At 42.2% G+C, this 12,500-nt stretch overlaps 1 protein-coding gene across 1 annotated transcript in view; it reads right to left on the reverse strand.

Moving 5' to 3' along the window:
* Positions 1–5,924: 5,924 nt before the first annotated feature.
* LOC134449782 (nuclear factor 7, brain-like) overlaps positions 5,925–12,500 on the reverse strand; it is a 7,479-nt gene continuing 903 nt past the window's right edge. Inside the window, exons 2-9 of the mRNA XM_063199889.1 lie at positions 10,942–11,021; positions 10,407–10,544; positions 9,754–9,849; positions 8,862–9,095; positions 8,242–8,324; positions 7,889–8,004; positions 6,721–6,884; positions 5,925–6,347 (exon numbers count right to left, since the gene is read on the reverse strand). Coding sequence (XP_063055959.1) covers positions 6,006–6,347; positions 6,721–6,884; positions 7,889–8,004; positions 8,242–8,324; positions 8,862–9,095; positions 9,754–9,849; positions 10,407–10,544; positions 10,942–11,021 — 1,253 coding nt within the window. The 3' untranslated portion in view covers positions 5,925–6,005. The remainder of the gene's footprint in view (positions 6,348–6,720; positions 6,885–7,888; positions 8,005–8,241; positions 8,325–8,861; positions 9,096–9,753; positions 9,850–10,406; positions 10,545–10,941; positions 11,022–12,500) is intronic.

Below are 12,500 nucleotides of genomic sequence, written 5' to 3' on the forward strand. Positions count from 1 at the left end.
AACGTGAAGATGGCGTGTCTCTTACTTACGCTGACTTATCCTAGGCCTACGATACACAATGTCTGCATTAGATTTAACAAAGGAAGAATCTCTGGTAGGTCTAAACGCTAAACTGCTTGCAAGTGTGTCATACAAGCTTAAACATGTGTGACTATATTTTTTAAAAACACCTTATCCGTAGACCCACACTTGAAATTCACGCACTGCGAGCCGTCTTCAAGAAAACAAAATGGTGCCACGTGACCTTTCCTGTACTTGCCTTCACCCTCAACGAGACAAGGGGATCCGACTTGAACCGCTTGAACAGGCGTTCCAATGCATTTCAGCAATTACGAGGTCTGAAACATCCCATCTCCCACCGTTGGGGAATGCGGCAATAGCTTCCAGGTTCTCTGATGTCACCTAATTATTACCTCCGCCAGGAGGTTATGTGATCGACCGTCCGATTTGTGTGTTGGCATGTCTGTCCGTCTGTTACTTCACATGCTATTTCGCGGCCTGCCACAAGGTGGTCGATGTGAATTGAGCAATGGCAGGGCGTGCTTGCGAGGTGGATTGATGGACAGTGACCACAGCCGGGGCCCGGAACGCGTGGATTTACTGTGCCTACAATGGCTGCGAAGTCAATAGCACATCAAATAATAGTCTAGGACAGTGTTTCCCAACCTTTTTTGTCTTGTGTACCCCCCAAGCCTTTTCGTTGTGCCACGAGTAACTTACCCCCTAAGTCAAGTTTCTCTATCCCAATGTAACTGAGCTACATGTATTTGATAAAATTACATGTTTCCAAGTACCCCCTGCAGTTTTCTCGCGTACCCCTAGNGGTACACGTACCCCTGGTTGGGAAAGACTGGTCTAGGGATGCTATTCCATCTAGGCCATAGAGCAACTTTGTTTATCTTTGTCTCAAGAGATGAACAGACCAAGGATATGGATCATGTGTTGTGGTCTGATGAGACCAAGATAAACAAATTTGCTTTAGATGGTGTTAAGCATGTGTAGTGGTAAACAAGTGAATTTTACCAAAAAGTGCATCATCTGGCTTGTCAAGCATGGTAGTGAGACTGACATCCTTTAGGGATGTATGAATGCCGTCAACATTGGAAATCTGAATTACACCTAAAGAAGCATGCATGTCAACATGCACTGTGACTACAGAAGCAAATCAAGATACTCTCCACAGGATTTCATTCAAAATCCACACCCATCTATTTTAGCCAGGTGCAGACTCAAAATGTACAATTTCAATGTTATGTATGTACTTAACGTTTGAAACACACACTGATGACCTCCCTTTTAATCCCTTTCATTTCGAAATGAAAAAAATGAATGTAGTTGCTGCCAAAGGTGGTTCTACAAAGTATTAAGCAAAGGCTGTGAATACTTTTCTAAATATGATTTCTTTGTTTTTTGTTTTTTATACATTTTCAAAACTGTCAAGACAACTTGTTTTTCACATGGTCATAATGGAATAATTTGTGTAGGATTTTGACAGCAGAGATTCATTTGTAGCATTTGGAATAAGGCTGTAAGATAATAAAATGTGAAAAAAGTGAAGCGCTGTGAATGCTTTCCGGATTGACTGTATATACTGTCAATGAACACACACTACCAACAATAAAACACTGCACATGACTCACCTGAATTAAGATTTGTGGATTCATATGAAGAGCACCTCCATATGCACAGCACTACTGAACAAACTACTGAATTGGAACAACCTGCTATAGTCAACAGTCATCACCGTTAACAAAATATAATGTAAAATGTCAAAACATCAGGATTTGTCAAAAAAGATTTTTATTAATCAAGGTGTTATCATGATATCGTGTTTATTTTTGCCATCGACCAGCAGCAACTGATAAGGATCACCAACTGAAGAATTAAACGTTAAACAGTATAAAAAGGTTGGTGACCACTAAAACATGAACCATACCCTCCAAAACCTCTCAATTTTCGCCTTTGGTTCATGTTTTATGATTTTATTAAAAGTAACCATATTGAAGCAGAGGGCTGGGATACTGTGGGAATTTGAATGGGAATTTGTTTTGTTATATAGTTAATTTTTAATGGTTGGGATAAAGATGATTATTGTGTTTTTTGTTTTGTTTTTGTTGTTTTTTATTTTTATTCATAATTTATTTTTGTGTATGTGCCTTGGATTTGGGGTGATTGTGAATTGTTGTGTTAATGAAAAAAATTAAACATCTTTTGAGCTCCAATAACAAGTCCAGTTGCTTAAAGCTAAATGGAGATATATAGAAGACAGACTCTTTACATTACAGTACATTACATTTACTTAATCCAAAGCAATCGACAATTTTCAAGGACAGGGTATCTGATCTACAGCCTATCTCCTGAACCATTAGGCTCACGGCTGCCCCTACAGGCCACAGCTACCCTTTTGTTACAGCGTTGATGTGTCATGCTTGTGTAATAAGGAAGGCGGTGCAGGCAAATAACCTGGCCTGCTGCTAACATTTTCACCTTCCGTGTCAGTGGGTCAGCCTGTTCAGTGTTTCCCATACAGTATAGATTTTGAGACACTCTCTCTTTCTCTCTCTCACACACAGACACAGACACAGACACACACAGACACAGACACACAGACACACACACACACACACACACACACACACACACACACACACACACACACACACACACACACACACACACACACACACACACACACACACACACACACACACACACACACACACACACACACACAAATCACTGAGGGTGCACGCAACACTTTCAACTGTATCTCTCTCCTCTCTGTCAGTCTCTGTGTGTGAGGCCTGTCTGGCAGTGATGATACAGATGGCCATTCAATAGGCCTACAAAAAGTTACATCTCTTTCTCTCACTAATGGTGTGCTGAGCATGTATTCACAATGATGACAGCAGTAGCACCACACACATGAGGTGGGTGAAGATGATGGTTTAATGGTCCAGTGATGGTGTTCATGGGACAGGGTCCAAAGTCCCAAAAGTTGTCATTCAGACCCAGAGGTTCTGACTAACGGCTGTGGGACCAAAAGGCAGACATTGTCTTCTACACTGTCCTTACAAGTCGTGTAGAAACTGAAATCAATGCCATGCCATCAACAATGGCTCTTCAGCACTTTTAGCTGATATTGCTGGGTTACTCCACAAGTTAACGGCTATTGAGAGCCGTTCTTTAATCCAAGGGGCTTACATAGTCAATGCATGTTAATGACTTCGCGACCACAAAGCTACACATCGTGACGCTTAGGCTGCCATCATGCGTCGATGTGTAGCAATGTGCATCCTCTAAATGTTTGACTTGATTCATGTTACATGCATTGTCATTGGGGGCAGTACTTGGCTCACAAAGGAGAATGTAGTAACGTGTGAAAGCTTGCGTTGCTTGCATTGACTATGCAAGGGCCCTTAGGGTGTGTGTGCTGTACCCGGGTGGGAGACGTGACACCATGTTTTTTCATAACATTGGTTAAAAACCAACAAAACTGTTATTTTTCTGTTAAAAAACAAATGTCAATTATATGTCAAATATCCTGCGGTGTGACTGTAACATTAATGAAACTTGGAATATAATGTATATATAAATTACCCAACAACATTTTGAATAATGTATGAAGCATTTGGCATGATTGCATGAATATTAACTTTATATTAAGATATGTGAAAGAGAAAAAAAACTCAAGACAGTAATATTTACTACAAGTTCAATTTCGTAACACAAATTCAGTCCTGTGGGGTGACATGTACAGTTAGGGCCAGAAATAATTGGACAGCAACACAATCATCATCCTTTTCCACCCTATACCCCACCACAATGGATTTGAAATAAAACAAACAAGCTGTGCATTAACTGTAGACTCTCAGCGTTAATGTGAGGGTGTTAAAATCCATATCGCACAAACAGGAATGAAATCGCAACGGTTTTTGTGTGTGTTGCCCACTTTTCAAGGGATCAAAAGTAATTGGACAGTAGGCTTTTCAGCTATTTTCCAGTCAGATGTGTGTTATTCCCTTACTACACCATCAACAAGATGTCAATACAAGGTCTTGGAGTTAATGTGAAGTGTTCCATTTGCATTTCCATATATTTTTACGGAATATCCATGAGATCCAAAGTCCACCTGTCACCATCAGTGATGTAAGCCATCATAAGGTTGAAAAAAATCAAAACAAACCCATTTGAGAGATGGGGAAACATTGAATATGACTAATTCAAGAGTTCAGAATGTTGGAAAAAAGTAACACCAAATTACCTGGCAGACATGGAAGATAAATGCTGTGGATGACAGACAATATTCTGTATCTGGTGAACAAAAACCCATCTCCCAACAGTTGGCTAGATGTAGAACAGTGTCCAGGTGAACGGTGGATACATGTCCAAGGCAACAATCAAGAAAAAGATCAAGAACATTGAGGAACACTTCACCATAGGAAATACAGAGGGTTTACTAAAGGATGTAAATGATTGATTGCATCAGAAATAGCAATACCAGACTTGGCTTTGCCAAACAACGTCTTAAAAAGACTGTATAGGCCTTGAGCTACATCCTATGGACAGAGGAGACAAAAATCATCTTGTACAAGGGTAATGGGAAGAAAGGAGTATAGAGAAGGGAAGGAACTGCTCATGATTCAGAGCATACCACCCAATCAGTGAATCATGGTGGTGGTAGTGTCATGGTGTGGGCATGCATATCTGTCAATACTATTTTCCCCTTGTATTTATTGATGATGAGGACTTCCGACAAAAGCCACAGGATGAATTCTGAAGATTTTCAGGCTATATTATCATGTCATATTAAACCTAATGGTTCTGAACTCATTGGACAATGCTTCACGGTGCAGATGGACAATGACCCAAAGCTTCATCTGAAAGCCACTAAGCCATTTCTACCCCAAAAAAGTGGAATATTATTCAATGGCCCAGTCAATCACCTCACCTGAGTGCGGTTGAGCAAGCATTTCACTTGCTGGAGGCAAAACTGAAGGGAAAACACCCCATGAATAAGCAGGAACTGAAGACTGTTGCAATAGAGAGCCCACCATAGCATCACCAGAGATAAAACCCAGTGTCTATTGATGTCTATGGATTGCAAATTACAGGCTGTAACTGACTGGAAAGTATTTGCAACCAAATAATTAAAAATGGAAAGTTTGATGTATAAATACTAGACTGTCCAATTACTTTTGGTCCCTTAAAAATGGGGTGGCACTGATAGAAAATGTCATAATTCCTTCACAGTTCACTCGATTTGGACGCAAACACCCCCATATTAAAGCTGAAAGTCTGCTGTTAATGTACATCTCGTTTGTTTCATTTCAAATCCATTGGGATGGTGTACAGCACCAAAAAGACTAAAATTGTGCAGATGTCCAAATATTTATGGCCCTAACTGTATGTCAATGTTTGTGAATGGGCAGCTGCAAGGCCAACTACAAGGGTCTTGAAGACTGGCTCCTAACCAGTCAGTACCTCAGTTATTGGAGAGTGCTGTGGAAGTTTAAGGTGACTCTTAACCTCTTAATATGTCTTCATATTGCAATCTTTCTGTCACGCAATGCTTAGGTTCATTTTATGGTGTCCTGTGGTGTGACTGCTCTTATAGAAGGAAAAAAAGTTTTTTTTATAAATGAAAACACATATTAAGATTAAACACAATGTCATTATCAAGTAAGCATGAGCTCAGATGTCTCAGATTAAAATGGCCATAATGCAGTGAATTTCCTGTGGCGTGACCTCATTTTCCTGCGGTGTGACATGCCTATGCAATGAGTTGATGCAAGACACATTTTCCCAAAAATGGCAAAAAAAGGCAAAATTCCATGGACCACTAAGTGCTTTATTTTTTTCCATCATTTTTTTCAGGAATTGGAAAAACTTTTTTGTTTTGTTTTTTTGCGTTGCGCCCTTAAACATCAACCACCCACGCGCAGATGGTGAGGGGAGGCGCTATTGAGTCATTAGTCCACCTGAGGGTGTTTGAGCCGTTTGCATTACCAGCAGATGTTTAAGGGGGCGCTGTTGCGCCCGTCCAGGTACAGTCCTGGGCACAGACACGCATAGAGCACTCTCTCGAACGGCCTGATGGAGCTGTAGAGCAGAGCCATGCTGGTGGCGTCATAGAAGCACACCTTCCTCCGGTCGCAGTTCAGGAAGACCCCCACCCTCCTGGGCTTACCGCGCACCTGCAGAGGCGTCAGGTTGCCAAACTCACGAATGCAGTAGCCCCCCCTCTGGTGGCTGAGGAAGAGCATTATACCCTGGCTGGTGTGGGGAGATTGGGGGTCTGTGACGGCCACTCCAAGCCCCCAGTCTGGCTTCTCCCCCACCTCCACCTAAAACAGGAATTAGCAGAACAAACGGGTAATTCCTCACGTTTCTGCTTTATCATCTGGTGTATCGACAGGAGAGAGGCAGGAAATCTTCATTGGGGAGACAACACCGGAGCAGCACAGATGTAATTCTGTATCCACATTTATCTGCACCCACATTGTATCCGCATTTTTTAATATATAATATATGCATTGTTTTTGTTTTTGTTAATAGTTATGGGTCTGGGCAACATCAGTGAGACCTTAGGAGAAGGGCCAATAACCTACTACACATAGGCCTACACCTGCCGAATCAGACACACACGCGCACGCACACGCACACGCACACGCACACACACACGCACAGAGAGAACATGTGGATGAGCCTATCGCTTACCTCCCAGTAATGTTGTCCGGAGGGGAAAGCCTCTTGAGCCACCAGTACAGGGTTGTAGTCTCGCAGCACAGCGTCACGGCGGTCTGTCTGGCGTACGCTGGAGCCACCGAGGGACACACGGACACGCTCGTCACCAGGGTCCCTCACCGTCACACGCTCGGCCGCTGTGGGGATACCACACACACATGCATGCACAAGCATGCGCACGCACACAGGTCATTTTCAATGTGGGAGCACTATGCAGGCACACACTTTCATACATACTCATTTCATTTTCACTGCATGTTGAAAATGTGTGTGTGCGTGTGCGTGTGTGTGCTTGTGTGTGCGTGTGTGTGTGTGTTGCAATGCCACAGTGGAAATGGCTGAAGCACCTTGACTGAATTTCTCAAGACAAAGCTTTAAAGGAGTGAGAAAAGGACAAGATAATTCATGCTGGTAAACATTCATTTACCAGTTCAAAATAGTTCAGATTTCAAGAGCTTTATGACCTTGATATAAACAAGAGAATTCTGCATGCCATAAACATGTCATCTCTTATTTTATTTAACTTTTATTTATCCAGGATTGTCCCAATGAGACTAAACATCTCTTCTGCTAGGGAGTCCTGTCCCTTTTGCCAAGGAGGTTCCATAACAAGTCCGTAACAAGTCCTGAGGAGTAATGGCGGAAACGTGATGCCCAATTTAACCATTGTTTCCTAGTAGGGATATCACGATCCGGTAGTAGAAGAAAAGCATAAATATGAAGAGAGTAATGCGAAAAATGGCAGCAAAGATCGTGTTTTGGCTGATTTAAAGAATGCATTTCAGATTGACGGACAGACATACCCTCTTATAGAGATGCTAGGACACATCTAAAAAGCATGATTCTACATGATACTGAACATTCCTTTGCCAATTCCACTGTGTCTGTTGTGCAGATTCCGGGACATTACCATGGAGATCTGATAAAACAAGTCCGACAGGCGGACAAAGATGCGTCCGTCTATGCCCTGCCGCCTTGTGGACACAGGAGAGAATAACAATTGAAAGAAAGCGTTTCAGATGGACAGACTGACGGACAGACATACCCTCTTATAGGGATGCTTGGATGCATCTAAAAACACAATACATTGTTTCCTAGAAGACTTAAGACTCTTTTACCTAGACTTGATCTGCCATCTTACCTGGCGTGACCACCTGCAGCATCTGCTTCCAGACGAAAAAAGCCAGATGAGACTCGTACGGGCCCAGGTCAACACACGGCTGGCTCACACTCAGACCTCTCACCTTTGACCTGTACCTGTCACCATGGGAACAAAACACAGGACACCAGTATGAAAACCCCTCTGCTACTGATATGTACTGCAGTATCAGTGGAATGTTGCTCAGGGCCGATAACAGACTCACACAGTGAACCTGTGGAAGATGACAAAACAACCTGGGACAATTAACCCCCCCATTTTGGATAAAGGCACCTGCTAAACATAATATTATGTACATGTGATGTGATGGAATGTAGCATAACATTGGTACTTACCCTGCTGCCTGAGCATTCTGAGTATGAGCAGTGCTGTCTGACTTCAGCTCCTCCATCAGAGAACGGCCACTTTCAACCCACCACTGATTAAAACACACAAAAGCATGCACGCACGCACACACACAAATGCACACACAAACGCACACACACACACACACCATAGGGAAACAAAATTACATCAGCCCATCTTTTGGATGCAAAAACAGATTGTGTACACAGTAATGAAAGTTTTAATATTAAGAAACGATGTAATTTTTGGTATTCTTATTTTTATGTGGGCCTGATTACATTTAAGCTTTCCTGCTCAAGCAGTCCATTCCTCTGGATGTCTGTTGGGTTGACCCCTTGCTCGGATGAGGAATAAATGCATAAATCCCTTTTGCTCACTGTCCGCCACAAGATATTTATTGTCATGTAATCATGAATTCAAGAATTCAAAAGCAATGAAAAGGTTTTTTGGCCAAAAAGTCCCAAAAAGCAAAAACTCAAGAATGAAATGTAGAAAATGTAAAAAAAAAAAATTAAAAAGGGGGTCAGGTTGATGTGCCATGCCAGGCATGCCATGACAATGGTACTTTTACTTTCATTTCTCTTCCCATTTCCTGTCAGTCCAGTCTCACCTGTAATAATTGGTCTGACTGCTGGATCTCCAGTGCCCTCTTCAGGTTGTCCTGCTGTTGTCTCCCCTCCAGCAGCTGCCTCTGTATCGCCGCCGCGCTCCTCTCGATACACTCTGTCGCCAGCTTCTCCTCGTCTCGTGCCATCCTCTGCAACTCTGCCTCCTTCTCACGCAGAAACTGGTGCATTGGCTTGAACTGGTCAGAGATTTGATCCAACAGAGCACTAGACCTCTCCTGTGGTCAGGTGCCAGACAAAGTTGTCAGTTACTAATTCTATACCATATGCCAAAACATTTTAGAGGCATGGGCGTTCTAGACAGGGGCCAGGGTGGGCCAGGGCCCCTATAGATTTCCTCCTGGCCCCTGTTGTGGCCCCTGTGCTGAAGAACAACCAACGACTGCGACATGATATACATTTTGTATATTATATATTCACAAGATAAGAAATGTATCTCTTTTGCCAATGTATGTGCCCCCCCTGAAAAAATAATGGCCCCACCTCGGTCCCCCTGCCAATTTTGGTCTAGAACCACCCCTGTTTAGAGGCAAAGAAAAAGAAAACAAGTTCATTCATCTCTAAGATTTCAGTCAAAATACCACTAGACAAACAAGACTAACATTATCACATCACAGCTGTCAGTTCATCACATCAGTCTGACATGGAGAATGCCATGTCACAAGTGACATCTTTTAACATGTCACAACAAAATAAAGCCAGTGACACATCTGCTTATCACTCAAATTGTGATTGAGCAGCAGATGCTTCGTCGTCAAAACCATTCAGACATGTTTTTGAAGTCACATAGGGAGTTGGAACTGGAGGGAAACTGATCAGGAATATTTTGAGTTTGGAAAAGTGGTTGAGAGACTGAAGGACAGTTCTGGTTCTCACCTTTGTTTTGGCGCCCTCTGCTGTCTGGAGTTTGAGCATGAACTCCAGGTCACTGTTATCCTTGGAGACAAACTCACACACCTGCCTCACTTCCTCCTACATCACAAACAAACACCACAGGTGATATTACATATCAAACACATCATGGCCGTATTAGCCCTGTTGCCAAAATGGTCTACTACATGGGTGTCAAGTTCAATCCGGCCCCAGACAAGTAGAGGGGATAAGAATGTCAAAAGAAGAAGACATTCTTTAGCCCATTAGAGTTGCTGCAGGTGTCTGAGATTTCAGGTTGTTAAAACTTGACTAGCAATGCGATTCCAATATGAAGCAGTAATTTGCAATATCCGTCCGGGTCCGACCCACTGAAGATCAAATTGGCTGCATGTGGCCCCTGGACTGAAATGAGTTTGACACCCCTGCTCTGCAACAACTGTCATGTACAAACTTAGAGTACACACATTGACAGTATCTACTGTCAATGAGTACACAACATTCAGAACGTATTATAATGATTTTGCAATAATGAACTGAATAGCTTGAAAGGAACTTTGGAATTCAGGCCAATTGGGCCACATTTTTGTATATAAGCGAATGGCCCAAAGTGGCCCAATTTACCTGAATTCACCATATAATAACACTCCTATTCTCACCATGTATGCTTGCGCTGCCTCCTTTATGGGTCTAAAGGTGTGGCCCTGGTGCTCTTCACCCTCTCTGCAGACGAGGCAGATGAGCTTCTGGTCCGTCAGGCAGAATAACCTCAACTTCTCCTCATGCTCAACACACATCTACAGTAGGGGAGTAGAGAGTAGAGTCGAATAGATAAGAGTATACAGTAGAGGTGAGTGCAGTGCAGTAGAAGGCAGATGGCCTTCTGATCAGTCACATGCGGAATAACTTCAACCTCTCCTCGTGCTCCAAACACACACATGGAATACAGTAGAATAGAATATAGTAGTAGACTTGAATAGAAGAGAGGAAAGGAGAGGGAAGGAGAGAAGATGAAACAGCTTCAACACACTTCTCCATATACTCTTGCAAAACCAGGTATGCAGTAGCATACACACAATAAAGGACATATTTTCACATATAGATGTGTACAAATACACATATACAAATACGGTATACATTTGCTTCACTGTCTCAGCACCAGATGGGGGCCTGAGGTACTAATTGAAAAACTACCTCAGAGGTGGCGTTCATTCGCCGAGCCATCTTGGCCAGGGTCTCCCTGTCCACGCTCCTCAGAAGACTGGGCTTCACGCCTGGACAAATGGCTAAGCACACGCTGGACAAGCCTGGAAAAACATTGCATTACATCACTTCAATGCTACTGATCAGAGATAAGTGTCCTCAATTTACATCTCTTGGGTCTGGTCGTCAAGCAATTTCAATTTGGAACAGCAAATATCGAAGATGCACTACATACCTACAGTTGGCCCCTGCCTTTCTCTGTGCCTGTGGGAGATTGGTGAGGCACGGCTGGCAGAAGGTGTGGAGGCAGGGCAGGTCCACCGGGTCTGTGAAGACAGTCTTTTTTTTTTTGTCTTTTCTTTCTTCTAGTGCAGTTAGTTTACAAACAGGGCTGTTTGTAGAGGCTATTTTACACTATTATGTATATAATTATATTTATATAGATATATTTCACATGTTATGAATGTACAATCACAAGTATACAAAAAATATGTGCTAATAAATCCAGTAATCTATTATTTGAATGTAAAATAATGCATATCGATAGAGACTACCGGTATTTCCCTTCTCCAAATATTTGTAATGGTCCCGGTTCCTTTGCTATCCTGTAGGTGAAAGGATGGGGAAAAGGGCGTGGATCCTAAAAATAGCCACAGTTGATCCTGGGGTTTTGGGATACATTATATACCCAAGGCATACGTAGATGCAAATGAACCTGGACAAACAAGAGCAAATATTTACTTTAAGCAACATGTTCTACCAATTTCCTGTGACTTATTAAAAGGTCAATCCAAAACCCCAAGATGCTGCAAATGGAAAAACTGTTATTCAACTACGTAGCTAAATTTTTTAATTTATTTTTTTAAACCCAACCACCACCACCCCTTATGGGGGACCTAATTTTTTGTCTTTCATTCTTTTTTTTCTTTCTTTCTTTCTTTCTGTTAAATATATTTTCATTTACCTTTCCTTTTTAATAAAACAATACAATAAACAAAACATGGGTTTAACAACAAAGATGGACAATAGTAAAAAGAAAAAAATAAGAAGGAAACAAAATATTCAAATCTGAGGTCCCCCCAAAATGTCGACCGTATATTAAGTGCCCACCCACCACCCTAATATACCCCTGAAGACAGTCTTGCACACGGGGCACTAGAGCGGCAGACTGAGATAAGATGCCATGGTCTCTCTTGGCCCTATTCTAGATATACAGTATATGCTGAAGGACGTTTATACTTTAGTCCTCTCAACAGTAGGTTTCACCTCATTAAAATGGAGTCCAGTTGAATCCAAGGACTTCCTTTTTTTTTACTTTTTAACCTCCTGGTCCTGTGTTGTTGTATGTATACTGTCTACTGTCTTTGCACAATCTGTATGTTACTGCTGCAACAAATGAATTTCCCCATGGCGGGATAATTAAAGGCATACTTACTTACTTCCAAATCAAGCCCCACAGAATAAGAACATTCTTAAGGTCTAGAATGCCTTCAACTTTGCATGCTGCAGTCAATTTTTTTTCCTAGTCATAATTGGACCACAGTGCCCAA

Source organism: Engraulis encrasicolus, chromosome 5 (genome assembly GCF_034702125.1).
Source record: "Engraulis encrasicolus isolate BLACKSEA-1 chromosome 5, IST_EnEncr_1.0, whole genome shotgun sequence".
Lineage (NCBI taxonomy): Eukaryota > Metazoa > Chordata > Actinopteri > Clupeiformes > Engraulidae > Engraulis > Engraulis encrasicolus.